The sequence below is a fragment of the Bipolaris maydis genome (assembly GCF_028858645.1).
Source record: "Bipolaris maydis strain C4 unplaced genomic scaffold PSV08scaffold_2, whole genome shotgun sequence".
NCBI classification, from domain to species: domain Eukaryota; kingdom Fungi; phylum Ascomycota; class Dothideomycetes; order Pleosporales; family Pleosporaceae; genus Bipolaris; species Bipolaris maydis.
In genome coordinates this window covers 2,645,001-2,663,671 of record NW_027093858.1, presented here as the reverse complement: position 1 = coordinate 2,663,671, position 18,671 = coordinate 2,645,001, and the positions used below count along the sequence as shown (strand labels likewise).

Below are 18,671 nucleotides of genomic sequence, written 5' to 3'. Positions count from 1 at the left end.
GCGTTCAGTCGTTGCGGTTGGAGAATCGGCTTGGTGAAGCCGACTTGTCATCAGCCTTGACTGGAGTCGCGGGGCTTGTCTTGACTTCAACACCATTCTCCGAAGTACTATCGTCACTCTTGATGGGTCCACCCTGGGGCATGTAATATACGGACGACCTGGCAGGGCCCAGTGTAGATGGTACAGGGGGCGACCATGGCTGCCGCTGGCCGCGCATGAACATCTCGAATTCGTTGGCGTGGCCTGGCGAAATCGGGGACGCGGAAAGGTAACGATCAGGTGTTCCCAGAGCCCTGGCCTGAGCAACGCCGACTTCATACTCTGCAGCACGAAATACACGGCCTGCAGCGGTTTGCTGCTTCAGCATCTTCTGCTCGTGTGTATCTGAGAAGCGGATCTGGATGAGATGTTCCTCGCCACCAGGCTTAGACACAGGAGTGTTGTTGAAATCCTTGATGACCAGGTCGCAGATGTCGCGAGATTCAAAACTAGTGACGGTCAGTGATGTCCGATTGTTGACAGAAAGTGCCATATCTTACCGAGCAAAGCCGACGCCACGGCCAGTGCCAGAAGAGTCACGGAGTATCCTGCTCGAACACACCTTGTGAGGTGCGAATATTGAGGCGAGTTCCTGGTTTTTGTCAGAGACGGGAACAGAAGAGCTCTTCAGTCACTTACATGCTCATTCATGTTCTTGGGGATGTTGGACACGTAAAGATTGGTGTTGCTCTCATCGGCGAACTTTTTGAGCTTGGAGTAGAAGGATTCCTATAAGAGGTCAGCAAGCCAGGACAAGTGCTTGGCCAATTGGAACATACGCGAGCGAAGCTGACTTCGTATCCAAGATAGTGAAAGCCGCGAATGCAGTCCTCAGCATCCTCGAAGTTATGATATTTGATGAAGCCGAACCTGTATCAATGAGTCAGTAAGTACAATAATATGTCAAGCAGTAAGTCACTTGCCCTTTGCAAAGATTGGTCTTGAGGTCAATGATGGACTTGGAGCTCTGGATGTCACCAAAGCGCTTGCCCCACATATGAAGCATCTCATCCGTAGTCTCAGGAAGTAGTCCGCGGATGTAGACGTTGGTCTCACCAGTCTTGTTCTCCAAGCTACGGTCGAGTGGCTTGTGTGGGGAGCTAGGAGCGGGAATAGCCCGAGGAATAGGTGGATCTTGGTGCACCAGCGCCAACAGATGCGGAGGCAATGTAGGTATGGTTTGCTGCTTCTGTATCGGGGCCATGACCTGGTAGGGATGAGCCAACTGTGATGGGGAAGGGGTAGCACTGCTTAAGTAAAGTGCGTTTGGGGAACGGTCCATGATAGCAGTGTTGCTGCCGTAACGATACATGCCACCGCTACCGTGAGGCGTGCCAGGGTTGTCGTTCTCATTGGAAGAGATGGAGTCACGGCGGGGCGTCATGAGCGATGGGATCTCGGCTGATGACATACGAGTCGTCCAACCCGCTGGGACAGGGCTGTTGTCGATGACCCCTTGGCCATACTGATATGCTGCCTGCTGAACGTACGTGCCAGCATGGCTATACATGCCAGGAGAAGGTGTCATACCGGCCTGATGCTGAGCGCCAGGTATCATCGGATACATGGATCCAATGACATGCTGGTTCGGGACCCAGAGTCCCTGTCCGTTGGAGATTGGGATATTGCCGTAGTCGGAAGAACCGCCGGGCAGTGCAGAGTTGGCAGACTTGGAGGTAGCGGATGATCCATAGGAGGCATGCATGCCGAGGGCTGCCATGTTGTTCGTCAGACATTGCATTCCATTATCACCATGGGGGGACATAGGCAGACCTCGGGGGAGGTATTGGGCGGACCCATGACCTTGATTGCTGAGCATATGCTGACCCTTGTATCCGGCAGTAGGAGCCACATAGCTCTGTTGACGACCGTTGGCAGCCATTTCAGTGGCCTTGTAAGGGAAATAGAGCTGAGAGAAAAGAGACAATTGGTGGAAAGAGTGTCGTCACGTCCTTGAGCTGCGAGTAGTACTGGGCAGACTGAGGATGCGGACCTCGGGAGAAGACGAGGTAGAGTCTTAACAACGGGTGCGAACAGGAAGACTGAGATGCAGAGAAGAAGGTTGCTCTGAGTGGAAAGTTAGCCTTTGTCCAGTGGGGTGTGACGTAGCGGGATCGTGTGGTGACGAATGAAAATGAAAGGGGAGGACCTCAGATAGTGACTCGAGAAGTGCAGGGGAGCTAGTGGACTCGAGACAGTGAAAGTGAGAAGCCACTTGGGATGGTGAAAGGGGCTTACCAGGTCGTAAATGTCAAGCTTTTGCAATGTGCGGGGGACTGGTAGTGACTCCAAAGCTGTTGAACAGTCAGCATCGGCACGATAGATGCTGGCAAGGCATCGAGGTGTGTTGAGATGGATGATGACTGACCGGCGAAAAGCTACAAAGAATGTGGCCACTGATGCGTACGGGTGAGAAGGAGACGAAGAAGAGTGGAAGAGAGAAGAAGAGAAATGGGAGGGTGAAGCCAGATGTGGTACAAGAGGACGGCGCCCAGGCGCTGTGGAAGGGAAAGAGCTACGGCGGTGTTGTCTTGGTGAACATGGCGGTGCAGACGCAGGTGGAAGTCTCGCCCTCGACAAGGAAGCTGCCCAGCGACACGGAGGTAGAGAGCAAGAAGACTCACCTTCCCAGCAATGCAAATTCTGGGACCAATCGTATCGACAAGATATCCACGTACACCAACCACGGCGAGGGCACCTGCTTTTCGGTGGCGGCGGATTCCGTTTAGATGTCGCACCGGCGAATGCCTTAGGGAATACTGTTGAAAGAGCTATCGTAGGTATCAATGTCAGAATCTGGCGGTCATGAAATTTGCGGTCTTCTGTTCCATCTTCTTCACTACCGCGGAATACTGGTCTAATTTATCACATGAGGGCGTTACATCGTGGAGTTGTGCATGACGATGCATTTGACCTCGTGAGAGCAGCACCAAAGCCGTAAAAGTATGTGGTATCAGCCGTTGTGTATCTTGCATGCATCCCACGGACGCAGCCGTCACCTCCCCGTGTGTAGCAGACAGACGACATGGCGTCTCCTCCCCCCCTGCAGCAGCCATGTTTCCCCCCAGAAATAACGGCAAATGCAGCCATATCGGCCTTGCAGCAGGGCTGAGAAGCGCTGCAACAGAATCACAACCGCAGGGCTTTGTTGCTGGCCACTGGATATCTGAACTCTACCAATATATCTCTTTTCCGTCACTCGAGATCCGTCGCACTCGCCTCCCTGGTGCGGATTTGACCTATCGTCTTGTGACTTGTACACTCCATCCATCCCTCGAAATCGCGCAAAGATCTGTTTCCCATGTTCTTGGGCATGTATTTGATCCTGTTTGAGAACTTATCAGCAAGTATCGTGTTGGTTATGCTACACGAACAGGGCGCTCTTCCTTTCATATCATTTCGCCAGCTTGTTTTCCACCTATGACTGCATCCCAGCCGGTGCATATGCAGCACGCTTGTAACCCGCGCGACGAGCCGGCGCCGTGCAGCCAAGCGCCGTCTGTGAAGATGTGGATCAAGAGCTCAAAGTGGATGTGTGGAGACCCACACGATACCGTTGAGGAAGCGCCCTCGAGCGACGAGAGCCTATGGGACGCCAGATTGAGAGTCATCAGGTCCCTTCCTTCAAACATATTCGGTACCCGACGGTTTTCTGCTATCGGCGACGGTAATGCAAATGCAAGGGCGGATCCACAGGCTTGGGCCTACCCAGCCTCTTCGAGCAGTGTGCCCAACGTCATCCTCTCTCTCTCTCTCTACAAGACCATTAAGCCCACAGTATGCGTGAAACGCGTGCCCCGGATTAGTGGCGAGAGAGGCTATCGAATTTTGATCAGTACATGAAAGACTCGGGGTGCAGCCAGAGTAGGAGGTCATACTTACTAGCATTTTATACATACCCCTCTCAAGTCCTCGGGAAGTGGATACCTGAAGCCATCTCTTCTACTCAAGTAATACGAGCTTGACGAACGGAGACTTGTCCGCTTCCTCGCGTGGTGCATGGGCGCTACCGAACCGATTAACGTGTCGCATAGGCTGCTGCACAACTATCCGAATCGTTGGCCGGCTGTTAAAACATCCATGCTCGCGTAGTAGTAGCCACATGCCGATATCGCAGAATAAGAGTCGACCGACTGTTGCCCGGAAAGCAGCAAAGAAATCAGCGAGTCCAGGGAACCCTGTAAGAATGACGCTTCAAGATACCGTCATTCGTCAGTTGTCCAAGCCATGCCGACCTGTAAGGACTGTTCAAAAGAATTTTACATGTCATGCGGTCCGCTGGATGCCGCATGTTCATTACACGCATGCGCCCATGTAATGGATTGCTCCAGTTTGTAGAGAGCTGCTTCAGCCTCGGTTTGTCACGACTTCAACAACGTTACTCGGACCAACCTCATACCTGGATTCTGGATCTCCTCGCTACCGCCATCATAAAAAAAACACACGGCAACAAGGCCGACCAAGCCCTTCCCAGTCGCTTCTACGGAACCGTACAACAAGCAGAGACGATCAAGCCCTGAAGTGTAAAAGAGACTCCATGGAGCCTCGACTGACTGCGTTGAGCATCATGTTGAGTAGTTGCCCCGCAGATGCTCAGGCGGTGGCGGGGAGTGACTAGTAAACTCACGCCGACTTAGAGTCAAGGAAGTCACTGTGGATGCAATGCACGATCAGGTAGATAGAGAAAACGACACTTAACCGGGACTGTTGTGTAATGTCCTGTCGCAGACGTGAGAGTCGTGGCCTGTATAGCCATATATGCCTGCAACCTTGAGCAATTGGGGCCTGCCACGCGACAATCCTGGCGCGCAAAGTAAAATGTTGGGGGCCACCTCTGGCTTTGTGTCCAGAGCGGTGCATGTACGATTATCGCGGCGCAGTCGTTGCTAAAAACGACGAGGGCCAAAAGTGAACAGCTAGTCCCGGCTTGGCCTGTATGTATGCATAGCAATGGAAGTTGGTGGAAGAGATGAGGTTAAGGCGAAGCAACCCCAACACATGTCACTGCATGACCACGACCAATCACTACCAAACAGCCACGTCTAGCGGGCCCTTGTCATCTGACAACAGGGCGCCACTACATGAAATTGTGCAGAGCTCAATATTCTTATTCTGATACAACACCTACATCAACCCTAGGCAGAGCGAGAAAAGATGCAGAGTACAGGTGTCGTTATCTATCAAACGTCCTCTTCGCATCGCAGGCTTCGCCAAAGCACGCGTTCCAGCAGCATTAAACGAAGTTATTGCGCGATAAATCCAAACCCAAAAGGGCCCAAGACCAAAATGTTGTTGTTAGATCAAACGCCGTCGTCCACTCCAGATCTAACCGTGAAAATGCATGTTCTAGAAGCCGTGTTCCCAGACGCCCTTTTATTTCTAGTCTCGCCCCTCATGACCAGACATCTTCCTGATACTGATTCGATGCCCTCATGGCCTTTACAATCTCCTCACCCTTGGTCTCGGACACGTTTCGGTACTTGGCGATGATCTTGCCGAGTAATGTGTTGACTTCACGGGCCATGTGTGCGGCATCACCGCAGACGTAAAAGTAAGCCTTTTGCTCGAGCAGCTGGTTGATGGCTTCGCCATTCTCTTCAATCTTGTGCTGCACGTAGATCTTCTGGGGACCATCTCGGGAGAATGCTGTGTGCATTTCGAATTTGTCGCCAAGGTCTTGTTGGTATTGCTGCACACCATGTTAGCAACAGCAAAACAGTCAAGAAAGAGCAACATGAACTTACCTTCCACTCATCAGCATACATGAAGTCTTCTGCTTGTTTCCTGCATCCAAAGAACAAAACAGTCTTGCCAACGTTCTGGCCAGCCTTGGCTTGCGCAGCTCGCTCTTGGACAAAGGCACGGAAAGGTGCAACACCGGTACCAGGGCCTACCATGATGATGGGCTTTGAGGGATCCGAGGGAAGCTTGAAGTTGGAGTGACGGACATGTACGGGGACGTGAATACCATCGTACTTGTTGCGGGGACCGGTGATGGCGTAGTTGAGGCCATGGGGATCGGGGTTGGGGTCTCCGTGCTGCTTCTGTTTGAGGGCTAGCAGGTAGTTGGTAGTGACACCCTTGAGAGCGTATGGCGCGCCTGGCTTCTCGATGGACTCGACGACAGCAGTGATGGAGATCTTGTCTTTCTGCACCAACGAGGATGAGGAAATTGAGTAGTAGCGGGGCTGGATCTTGACCATGGTCTCAAAGAGGAAAGAAAAGGGGATCTTGTCCCAGATGGCGCCCTTTCCGGTAATCTCGAGAAGTTGTCCTAGGTTGAGGTTGCGATCGGTGACTTGTTCCTTGAAGTAATCCTTGTCGCTGCCAAGCTTTGTAATTTCAGCCTTGATGTCGTCGTTGGGAGCAAACTGAGCAATGACGGAGACGAGTTGACGAGATACAGCAGCGTTGATTTCAATGTGGTAGCGGATGGCGGCATCGTAGGTGGTCGGCGAAGGAAAGGGAACCTTTGCAGTGGGGTCGAGACCTTTGACAGTAATGACGGTATGACGCTTGTCTTCTTTGCCGAGAACCTTGAACAAGCGATCGACCTCTTTGCCAGCGTTGGTAGGCCAGATGGCGATGTGATCACCAGTGGTGTATGACAGGTTGGAGCCAGCGATGCTGATTTCCATGTGCAGGCAGTTTCGGTTGGGGTCGGAGAAGAGCTCGTGAGATTCGACAATCGGGGCGATGTAGGGGTTGTTGGCGTTGAAGGGGCCCTTTTGGTTTCCCTCGAGGTGGTTCTTGTTGGGCTCGCCGAGGAAGACGGTGTCGTCTTCGGGAGAGAGATCTGGCTTTTCGGTGACCTGGAAGACGGGCTCGTACAAGGCTTCGCGCTCTTCCAAGCCCAGGTTTTCGGCAACGGCAGCCCACATGGGCTCCTTCCATGCGAGGAAATCCTCTTCCATTGTACCAGCACCATCGTCACCCTCGCCAGCCGAGCCGAGTCGAGTAGCGCCAAGCTTTGTCAAGAACTCGTCGACTCTGCGGACCATGACATTGTAGTGTTCGTATGTGTTGTTGCCGAGACCGAATGCGACGTACTTGAGTTTGCTGAGAGGTTTGTCGTTGATGCCGCCGCCCTCGGAGAAGCTGATGTCCTCGGAACTGATAAACTCATAAAACTCGACGGCGTTGTCCGTGGGCTCGCCCTCGCCGTAGGTGGCCAGGACGAAGACGGCAAGCTTGTCTTCGGGGAAGGTGTCGAGATTCTCATAGTCGTATTCCTCGAGATCGGCAACCATGGTCTTGAGACCGAATCGTGAATGGCCCTCTTTGGCGATACGCGAGGCATAGTCCTCGGCGGTACCCGTTTGGCTGCCGTAGAAGACAATGCAGTTCTTGTCCGTCTCGTCCATCTTCTCAATGAAGTTGCGGGACTTGCCCGCTTTGGCTGCGCCATTGGCGGCGGCCAGAGAGGTGCCGTATGGGTTGGCGGCGACGCCCCAGTAGGTGCCCTTTGTGAAGTAGGCGAGTGTGCCGACCAGCAGGACGGCCAGGACGGCAATGTCGAGGGTGTCGAGTTGGGCCATGGTGCTGGGGGAGGCGTTAGCAGGAGGCACGAGAGAGACGAAGACGGAGGGGCAGGGCTGACACTGTTATCTATCACTCGGCAACCGAAGGCGGGCAGGCGAGCGGGCAGTGGTGGTTTATGTACAGGCAACGTTGCAGCGGCCCTGGAGCATGGGCAGCGGCTGACGGGGCCGTCGACTTAAATACAGTCTGCGACTTGGTGTTCCCAGGCAAGGCGTGACACTGACACCAGCACACGGAGGGGTATGGGATGTAATACTTTTTTGGCCGCTGGATAGGGGTCTGCGCGCGTTTTGTGCTGTGCAGCGTCCTGCTGACGAGGCGATCGTTAGGGCCAGATAGTGCCGTCACAGACAAGAGCCGGAGCCGACTCGTCCCGCCCCAGACTGGCTGCCCGCTGCCACCGCCGGCAATGGAGCCCTGGGTTTCCCGAAGGCGAAGGCAGCCCTGCTTGCTGGCCGCATTAGTGAAGAGGCCGCCGGCCAGGCAGTGCCGGCCAGCGCTCACGCCAGACCATCGGCCGCTGTCCGCATCTCCGATGGCTGGCGACGGACCAAAGTGCGCATCAGAATGCCCAGCAGCCAGAACAGGGCGACCGGCGTTTACTGTGTCCATACATACTACTATACATGCTACTACTTACTAGTCGGCTGGCCGCCACACTTGCCTGGCCCGTACACAGCTACTAGGCACTGTGACTGGACACTTGGCTGCTTACGTACACACAGACTTACTACATTGCAGCACCGCTATGCCTACTTGCCTACTGCAGAAAAACAAGCATCTGACCCGATTAGCTGCTTGGCCGGTATAGTCTTAGTGGCGAGCTCACCACCCCCGGCGCCCGCCAAGCCACTGGACAGCAAGGCTGCTTTTTCTGCTCAAACCACCCATCGCCCAAGCTGCTGCTTCTCGGCCACTCGGTGTTCCGGCTGGGCAGCATGCAACACGATAAGTCGACGGCTTCCTGCTCCAAGTGCCATGTCGCATGCACATGGACATGTGTAGGCGTAGATATACCAATGTGCGCCCGCTTGACTAAGCGCCCGATTGGGGCTGGCGTCATCGCCGCTGCCTGCAGCAAACAAACAACTTTGCCAGTTTTCCATGCCAGTCTGCCACTACGAAGCCCGACTGCCCGAGTTTGGAAAACTGCCGTCTCTCGCACCTTGTCGCCTATGCTGCATTCTCCTCGCACATTGCCTGGCCTGCATCGGTTTCGTCCGTTTACATACACACACGTACCCGCTATTCATTACCGGCGGTTGCGAGACGCCGATTTTTGTGTGTGCGCACGGTAATAGGCCACATGGGGCTAGTGCTTCGGAGAATGGACGCATCCAAGTGCGTATGCGTTTCATTTCCTGTAATACTCATAGTGAGCAACTACTTGCATACATATGTGCGCACATACGTATCCCTCTTTCCAGTAATGTTTGGGACTGCCCGTGGAAGCACTTCAGTCCACTACTGCTACATCATGTAGAGGGGGCTGTCAGCCAGCCAGCCAGCCCCCCTGAGGTTCTGGTCGGAGCCATTCACGTGACGCTCCTCTCCTCTCCTCTCCTACTCGCTCCGCTGTCCCAGCCAAGGGGCAGTCGATGACAGCTTGCAGCCCTAAGCAGAATGCCCCTCACGTGCAGTTCAACGCCGCGGTGCCGGCCCTTGTCCTCTCGAGCCCGCGTCCCAGGCTTGCATGGCCAAGTTGGTCCTCCACGTGGGATTGCACATTAAATCCGGATGGATCTCCAGAGCCGCGACGCTGCCGGTGCGCCATTGATGATCGTTGCCGCCAAATGGGCTAGCCGTCAGGCACAGGGCAAGGGTCTACCCACTCCCTCAACCCCAAAAGACATCAATGACAGCCAGCGCGCCCCCCTCACCCGCCTCGCCTTTGTTGTCGTGAGCCTCTGGCGACGGGCCGCAAGATCCTCTGTCCGACGTGGAAGATGCTGCACAGCAAGTCGGCGGCATGTGTAAGTAACTTTCTCCCCCCCCGCCCACCCCCTGTGACGCTCTAGTCCTCCCCAACCCGGGACACGGTACCGTGAAACACCCTCCCCACACGGCTCGCCTCTGGACTACCATGCCGGCTCTCTGCTGTGCCATGCTCGGCCGTAGATGGTCGTCGAGACGACTTTGCTGCTTTGTTGCAAGTGCTTTGTGCTGACCCCTTCTGTGCCTGTCAATCAGCAGCGTTCCCTCTCTTGCAAGCCCGGCCACCGGCTGGGAATGTGTCGCACCATATAGACCACCACCCCTCGTCGGCCTCACGCGAGCCCAGCCAGACGCGTGGAAGGGCACTGACAGCCTCGTCTCGAACAATCACCTCCCGCTCACAGACGCCCGCCGTAAAAGGCGCAAGTAGCAGTTCGAGCCCCGACCGCACCCTGGCCACGCTCGAACGCAAGCCCTCGGGCTCCTACGCCCACAATCGCAACACCTCCATCGTGCACGGCATCCAGCACTCGCGGAACACCAGCTTTGTCAACTCGCCCGCCACGAGTCCCCTGAGCCCCCAGATCATCGCCGCCGCCGCCGGTGCCACCATCGATGGAGCCATCATGTCGCAAGAATCCATAGCCGACGCCTTTGCTGCAAACGGCATGCAGCCTGGCTCCGCCTCCGGGATTCCCTTTGCTAGCCCTCCCCTCCAGCCAGTCCATGCCGATGGCTATGCTCCCCTGCGCAAGCCTGAGCGGGCGCCCAGTTCGAGATCCTCGCGCAAAGGCCATAACCACCACCGCTCCCAATCCCGCCACCCACAACACCCCCATGAGCTCAAGACAGTGGGCGAATATGCCCTACACCACCTCTTCAATTCCTTCATCAGCCAGGCTGAGCACAAGATCAACCAATGCACAACAGAAAGAGGCCAGCCCGAGGCAAAGGTTGAAAACGTTTGTGGTCCTGGGGTAGACCCAACCTTTGACCAGCTTATAGCCGCCCTGGGTCATATTGCTCGTCAGAAGCCCAAGCCCCTAATTGACACCATAATGCTATGGCGCAAGGCAAAGAGTGAGGAGGCGTCTAAACAGCGCACCCAGCTACTCAATGTAGGCCCCCCGAATTGCCTTTTGAGAGAGACGAGGACATTACTGATGCATCCAAGGCACGGCAAGCCAGTCCAGTACCCCATCCCCACCTCGCCCTTTCCCGGCGAAACACCGAGTCGACGCAACAGCCAGACGCCCAGCCAACGGCCTCGGTATCATCGCCCGCCGAGCACATTCTTGCACTGCAGCATACCGTGACGCAGGCTGAGCAGCGCTCTACCGTCTCGACCTATATACTCTGCCGTGTCTTGATTGAGATCATGACCCAGACCGATCTTCAGAATCTCACGTTTGAAATGGCAGATCGCCTCCTAGGTCTGTTCTACGGCCAACTTAGCACTGTGGACCCGGACTTGGTGGATATCTCGTCCCTAAACCTCGCTAATTGGACTATTTATAGCCAGTTGCTTGGTGTACTGAGCGGACTTATCTTCGAGCAGGTGCAAGAGAAATTCATCGCCGACTTGAAAATGGTGGACAGCCATCTGGCTGCAAAGAACCAGTACAACAGGGATCACGAGGCCAAAGGCGCCTTGTTGATCCGCGCGCTAAGGCACATGAAAGTTGAGTCTTACCCCGAAGACGTCTGGGACCGGACGTGCGACTTCATGCTTTCAATGGCAAAGCTGTTTACCAGCGCCCATGGACAACCGGTCAAGTATGCCTACTGCCAAGTGTTGAGGGAGTTATTGCTCCGTATTGCTTCAAAAGCGACCGTAGAGCTCAATACACCCAAATGGAAGAACGTGATCGAGCTCATGAAGCAGCGCGCTGCCATATTACTCGGCAAACCCAAGCATTGGCATGAAGCATTCCCACTCATGGCTGCCATCCTGTGTGCATCACCTACCGACATATTTCTTTCTCAATGGCTCGCACTGGCCCTGTCGACTCAGCCCCGGCTCAAGGAACGCACAACTAGACCTATTGCCCTCCGTGGCATTTGTCGGCTTGTGTGGACCTACATATATCGACGAGGCACCGAGGCCCCCAATATTGCCGTGCGTCGACTAGATGAGATCATACGGATGGTGTTCCAGCCTGGAAGAAGATCTTATCTTTCCACCGAACCTGTGATAGCGGAACCTCTGATACAACTCACACGCATCATTGGCTACAAGTACCAGGATCTCTGCTTCAAAACAATCGTATTTCCACTTCTCAACTCGGACATGTTCATGTCAAATCGAGAACTGCGTGTCGAGAATCTCGAGCCTGAGCGTATGGTGATTGGAATTCGCTCATTCCTTGCCATCATGGCGGACCTGGAGAACACTGAGCAGCCACCTTTCCCACTGACGTTTGATTACGATCCCAATGCGTTGTCAAACGAGCTGCCTGCGCTTCCCAGCAGCCCGCGGCCTCTACAGCCTCTACCCATCAAGTCTAGCCTGCTCAAGGAAGAGCGTCTTTCCCGTCCCGTTGACTTTAGCGGTTTTACCGAGGTGGCCAAAGAGCACTATGTCCGATTCTGTAAAATTTTGGGCGAGATCACCATTATTTGCGATAATGCATTTGGTGGACAGGCCGTTCTGGACGAGAAGTTCTCTGTGCAGACACCAAAAACGCCCATGGCGGATGCTTTCAGCTTTAGTCGTCGCGAAGAGAACCTAATTACTACAGATCCTCGCCAGGGGTTTTATGATCTACTACACGTCGCTGTCCAGGCTTTGCCTCGCTGCTTGTCCCCGCACATCCCATTCAACTCTCTTGTCAATCTCTTATGCACGGGAACGGCGCATGTTCAAGGAAGCATCGCAGTATCTTCGGCCCAATCCCTGAAGTCTATAGCACGACAATCTCATGCTCAACAAGTTACAATTGGGTTTGCACGATTCATCTTCAACTTCGACGACCGGTATGCTACAATGTCTGATGGTGGCATGCTCGGTCCCGGGCACATTGAGAACACACTGAAGCTCTATGTCGAACTGCTCCAGATATGGATTGAAGAAATCAAGCGAAAAACGCGCAAAGCAGCACTGGACACCCCAGATGATGGCTCTGGCAATCGCGCTGCTCAGCTGGACCTCTCATCGGTATGGGCTCATGTCGAAGAGGTCGAATCTCATGGTATTTTCTTCTTATGTTCACCTTCCCGCCGCGTTCGTTCTTATGCCGTTACCGTACTCCGCCTCATCACCGAATTCGATACAGCTCTGGGAGGCTCAAACACCAGGATTATTCGCGTCATGGAGGGCAGCCCGCAGAGAGTCCTTGATATCAGTGACGACACATTGTCTTTAGCCGAGCGGAGTCGCCTACAACGCGGCATGCGCAAGAGCAACGTACAGAGTACACTCGTCGAGCTCTGTAGTAGTGATATACCCTACGACTCCACTTTGTGGTTCAAGATTTTTCCAAACCTGGTGCGAATCAGTTTTGAGATTTGTCCTTTTGCTGTCACGCTCACTCGAGACATTGTTTGCGCAAGACTTTCTCAGATGTATCGGACTCTATCTTCCCTGGCTGAAGGCCAGCGTTCAACCCCGTACTCGCCACACGAGCCCACTAGTAATAAACCCAGTGGTCGCCTTGCTTCCACGGCGCCCGAGATTGTAGTGGAGCAATGGAAACTCTACCTCATCTTTGCGTTTACAACATTGACCAGCTTGGGCCCAACAGCCACTTCAGCCACGCAGGGACATCATTCACGGAAGAGCTCCAAGTCCTCACAGACGAGCGCGACTAAGCTGCACACTGCTACAGAACTGTTTTCCAAGGTCTTGCCATTCCTTTCCGTGGAAAATAGCGCCATACGAGATGCTGCTGTCATCGGCCTTGGATCTGTCAATCTCAACCTCTACCGCACGTTACTAGAGTCCCTTCAAGGAATCGTAGCTGCTTGCTCGGAGGAGGCCAAGATGCGTTTGGGCAACCACAACAGGACCATCAGCAACCCGCGGCCGATGAACTACCGAACCGACCATCTTCGAACCGAGATTACGCATGTATACAAATTGACAGCGCAACATTTTCTGAAGTCGCCCGAAGCCTACAATGACGAGTGGATTATCAACAACCTGATGAACTACACAAAGGACCTTAGGATCTTTCTCAGCGACGCAGAAGTTCAGCTTGAAGCACGGTATCAGAAGCTACGCACGCATTACTGTGGCCTAGTGGAAGTTCTTTTTGTGGGTATCAACAAAACAGCAGACCCTCTGCACTGGATGCCATTCCAGGCTCGAAAAGCTGCCTTTACATTGATGGAAGACTGGTGCGGATACTCTGCGAACCAACATCAAGTCCGACAGCGCGAGGAACAGATGCGCCGTACCATTCTCGACCGTGAACTGGACACTGCCAACAAGGGCAGTGCGACAGCAGCGCTTGAAATCGAGAAACGGGACCTTCGGACCGCCGCTTTGAGCGCCATGGCCGCGTTGTGTGGCGGGCCTGTCAGTATTACGACTGATAGCAAGGTCTTGCTGCAGTTCGATGTCATGCGCATTCTTTCCTGGATACAAAGTATTTTCGAGACACCTAGTGATCGGACGCACGCTATTGGTCGTCGGGCGCTTTCAAATCTCATTCTTCACAATCGTGAGCATCCATTTCTGCTGGACAAAGCAATCGAGATGTGCTACCTCGCTCCCTCTGGAAAGGCTCTCTACAGCTATTTCTCAGTAGTTACCCAAGTTCTTACACAACATGAAGACTACACCTTGCCGTTCTGGAAAGTGCTGAGTGCAGGCCTATATACACTGGGTCATGAGAACAGCGAGATACGCATGAAGTCTGCTCGGCTGCTACGAACACTCGAAGCACGCGAGGGAAAGAACTCCAAGCTACAAGACCTCGACATCAGCATTTCAGACAAGACAGTCGCTGTGTACAAACTTGCACAGTTTGAGACGTCACGTAGGCTGGCTAAGCAACATGCCGAGCTTGCGTTTCTGGTCTTCTCACAGTTTTCCTACTATTTTAAAGACCTTCAACCTGATCACAAACGCAACATGGTCGCTGCTATGCTTCCCTGGGTACAATCAGTCGAACTGCAAGTCAATCCGGATGGAGGACCAACAGCGAATTCCTACATGCTACTGGTCAACCTTTTCGAGATCACTTTCACTTCTGGTAATGTTCTGCACAACGAAATCCAAGCCCTCTGGCAAGCACTGGCAACTGGACCTTATGGTGGCAATGTTCAGTTGATCCTGAACTTCGTCATCAACCTCTGTTTGGATAGAAGAGAGCAGAACTATGTCGATTACTCTAAGCAAATTGTTGTCCACTTGTCTACTACACCTGCTGGCCTGAAAGTAGTCGAGTTTCTGCTGCTACAGATCAACCCTAGATCTATGGTAAGCGAAAAACGCGAACCTTCGCCACCACCGCCTGATGCCCTGAATCTTCCATACCTGGCCGATCTTACAAAAGTCTTGCCTAGCAGCAACAAGCAGGTCTGTACCCACCCCCAATCCTTGTGTTACTGTAATGCTAACCTCAACAGTCGGGCTTTGCTTTGGGCCAGGTTTGTCTAATCTTGCTGGTAGATCTGATGGTCTCTCCTGTTGAGGTTGCAAAAGAGCACATTCCTCTACTTCTGCAAGTGGTCCTAGTCCTCTGGGATCACTATACACCTGTCGTACAGGACCAGGCTCGCGAGATGCTCGTGCACTTGATTCACGAGCTTGTCATTTCAAAGATTGAGGACGACACACCAGGCATTGACAAGAGGTCTATCGAAGACTTTGTTGAGGGTATTCGACAACGTGATAGCAAGGTTGTGTGGAGTTACGATGACGAGAACGGCAAAGCTGCGGTCGACTCAACCACAAAAGTGCCTGAACCGATGGAGTACGTTTCCGGGGAGGTGATGAGGTTCTTTTCCTTTGCCTACCCTGGGCTAAGAGAAGCATGGGGAAGAGTAGCATTGAACTGGGCAACTTCCTGCCCTGTTCGACACATTGCATGTCGATCATTTCAGCTTTTCCGTTGTATTCTGAGTTCGCTCGATCAGCAGATGCTTTCCGATATGCTGGCAAGACTTTCGAACACGATATCAGACGAGGAAAGCGACATTCAGACCTTTTCGATGGAGATACTCACAACACTGAGAACCATTATTGAGGCACTGACCCCAGAAGATCTCATCCAATATCCACAGCTCTTCTGGACGACATGCGCCTGCTTGGACACGATACATGAGGGCGAGTTCATGGAGAGCTTACTTATGCTGGACAGGTTCCTGGACAAGCTTGATCTAGGAAACGAGGATGTCCTTAGGACATTAGAACAAAGTTGCCCAGAAAAGTGGGAAGGGAAGTTTGAGGGTTTGTCCCAGCTCACGTACAAGGGCATCCGATCAAGTCTATGCCTGGATCGCTCTTTACGGATCTTGGAGCGACTGGTAGTCTTGCCTTCCAGTCGTCTTGTGGGCGACGACAGCCGACTGATGTATACCGTCCTCGGAAACTTGCCAAGGTTTTTACGTTCGTTCGATTCCTCCGTGGACAGGAGTAATACAAGAGCTACTGCTGAAGTCCTTGCCCAAGTCGCTGAGCAGCACTATCAGTTTACATCGCTTTCAGAGGCTTTGACTGCCTTTGCAATGGGAAGATATCGTCATGAAAGGGACTTTCTTGCGCAGACCATATTGGCAATACGCTCATCATTCTTTCCCGACCACGAGTTCGGCAGCTTGGTCTTCCTTCTTGGTCTTTTGATGAACAAGATTGACTGGATGAAGATTAACACAATGGAGGCCCTATGTGTCCTACTTCCGGAAATCGACATGCGCAAACCGGATATGGCATTAAAGGGTTCTGATCTCTTTTCACCACTCCTACGACTCTTGCAAAGCGCATACTGCTCGCAGGCATTGAAGGTCCTCGACTTTGTTATCAATCTCAACATGACCAGCACGCTCGCACCGTTCGACAAGCAGCATATACGTATGAGCATGGCAGGTTCGCATTCGACCAGAGGGTACAAGAAACAATTTGAAAAGACACAGTCTCTTTATGGTATTCCTGAAGAGAGTGGATGGTCGATTCCAATGCCTGCTCTGCATTCACAGTTGACGAGAGCGAATGTTCATGCTGTTTTCTATACTTGCGGCAACTTTGGCGAACTGCATGCGCCACATACGGAGACGCCCAAGGTGGAGTTCCGCCAGGAGGAATTTCCTTTCAGCCCCTTATCTGATTACCACCGAACTGCAACCATGACATCCGAAGACACCCGTGGTGATAGCCACATCGGGGAGCTGGTCATGAAATTAGACAGCCTCGACGACTTTTTTGAAGACGACGATGATGCTGAGACGCTAACTGATTTGCCCAACTTTTCATCTTTGGGACGTTCTGCAAATGGATCATACACTCACGACATGCGCGAAAATCTATACGACCAGCAGACGGCGCCCATTCTGCACAAGTCCCTGACACGTAACGCTTCAGTGACATCATTCCAATCTGGATTCATTTCTGATGTAAAACTCTCGCCAGCTCGGGATCCTGGTGTCATGACTCCGGGTGCTTTCAGCTCCTTTGCCGGCCCGGCCAATTCTGCTTTTCCCCCAGCAAACAATCCTTCACGTCCAGGCGGCCTCCATGCTCGTTCAGTAACTTCGCCATCCGCGCCAAACCAACCCCAGCGCATTTCCCCCTCGCTTTCATCTACTGCCTTGGACGAACAGAATGAGACCTTCTCCGACGACGAATATGCCACTGGCCGCTCTAATAGCACCGACAAGGCCAATGCGTTTCATCTTGACAACGTGGTCAAACCCATAGCACAGGATGCGAGGAGCCGGTTCAGGAGTGGCATGCGGAGACTTACCGGAGGGGGTGGTGACAATAAAGACAGCGCCAAGACGAGAGAAGCGATCAAACTGGCCCTGCAGAAGAGCCCTCAGGTGCCCAAGGTACCTGACATCTACCTTGTCAACCCTAAGAGTGCAGATCTTTGAGGTCTTGTATTAAGGAGACGAGGAGTCTGCTTTTTTCTCTCTTCGTGATAGCGAACTAGGGTGTGGCAAGATGTGCATGTGTGCAATGCACAAGGTACGGAAGGTTTACGGACAAAAGCTAGTACGGAACGTAATGTTTTTTGGAGCAATTTGAGTTTCGCAATGTAGAGGAAAGAGGAACGATATGCAGACTGCTGCATGCTGGTGTGCGTAGTTTATCTTCTCTCTTTCTTTTCACGTTGTAAAAGATACCTGACGCGCTTGTGTTACTCTCTCTTTCTCTCTCTCTCTCTCTCTCTCTCTCTTTCTTGTTTTTGCTTAATTGCTTGTTAGCTTGCTTGCGAGATACCATGGTGTTTGTTTCGAATAAATGATATTTAATTGTTCTCTCTCTGACGCAGCTTCGATCTCGGTGTTTTCTGCTGTGATAATTGTGATTTTGCGGGACGAAGGAATGAGAAGGTGAACAGTTTGGTCGATCATGGTTAATAGTCTCGCAGAGCGAGATCGGACTCGTCTTGAATAGAGTTCTCATATGCATAACTTTCCCCTGAGTTGTTTTCTCTGCAGTCACAGTAACGCTCTGGGCACCATGACGCGGCCGGGCGCAGAAGCGAATTGTGGCTGTTGGGGCTGGGACGGCAGGGAAGCGCTGCATTGCATGATTTGCACGAGGGGCATGAAAAGGAAAGTGCGGGGAAGCGCGTATAGTATGAGCATAAAGAGGGTTTACGCACATGATCATGTGTACTATGCTTGGCACAGTGTAACATCAGAGCATATAGGCCTGTAAGTACATAGTATCGTTCAAGGGGCGGAAGTGTCGAGTTCTTCTTGTTTTGAGGCAGATTATGTATCTTTTTCAGAGCCTGGATTGCCGAAATACAAAGTTTGGCGGCATTGTTTCGCAGTACATGTGTATATACACTTGGCAAACGATGCCCAGGCGCAAACATCGATGGTCGAGCATTTTCCACTAGTTCGTCAACACATTCTGAGACTAATGTGAAGAGGACAGTGGACAGTATTGATATAAAGTTTAATACGAAAATCATTTTCTGCATGTATTGTAAAGATCCTGTAACGCGGGGAACGCGAAACCCAAGATAATGTCGGGC

General features: G+C 52.8%; 3 protein-coding genes across 3 annotated transcripts; 1 reads left to right on the top strand and 2 right to left on the bottom strand.

Annotated features, from left to right (window-relative positions):
• Positions 1-4: 4 nt before the first annotated feature.
• On the bottom strand, positions 5-1,921 carry PSV08DRAFT_347794 (uncharacterized protein; the record flags this gene model as incomplete). The annotated part of the gene is made up of 5 exons (XM_066092799.1): positions 5-488; positions 540-631; positions 679-768; positions 819-909; positions 963-1,921. 5 exons carry the CDS (start codon positions 1,919-1,921, stop codon positions 5-7), a joined length of 1,716 nt encoding a protein of 571 aa, XP_065949840.1.
• A 3,164-nt stretch (positions 1,922-5,085) lies between these two features.
• Positions 5,086-7,723, bottom strand: PSV08DRAFT_216460 (uncharacterized protein). Its single transcript, XM_014224556.1, has 3 exons — positions 7,640-7,723; positions 5,784-7,581; positions 5,086-5,728 (listed from the first exon to the last, which is right to left on the bottom strand). Exons 2-3 carry the CDS (start codon positions 7,575-7,577, stop codon positions 5,432-5,434), a joined length of 2,091 nt encoding a protein of 696 aa, XP_014080031.1. The 5' UTR covers positions 7,578-7,581; positions 7,640-7,723; the 3' UTR covers positions 5,086-5,431.
• A 1,595-nt stretch (positions 7,724-9,318) lies between these two features.
• On the top strand, positions 9,319-17,909 carry PSV08DRAFT_384732 (cell morphogenesis N-terminal-domain-containing protein; the record flags this gene model as incomplete). Its single annotated transcript, XM_014224555.2, has 5 exons — positions 9,319-9,480; positions 9,539-9,554; positions 9,775-10,634; positions 10,691-15,040; positions 15,091-17,909. The coding sequence occupies 5 exons, from the start codon at positions 9,319-9,321 to the stop codon at positions 17,551-17,553; spliced, it is 7,851 nt and encodes a 2,616-aa protein (XP_014080030.1). The 3' UTR covers positions 17,554-17,909.
• Between the last annotated feature and the right edge of the window lie 762 nt (positions 17,910-18,671).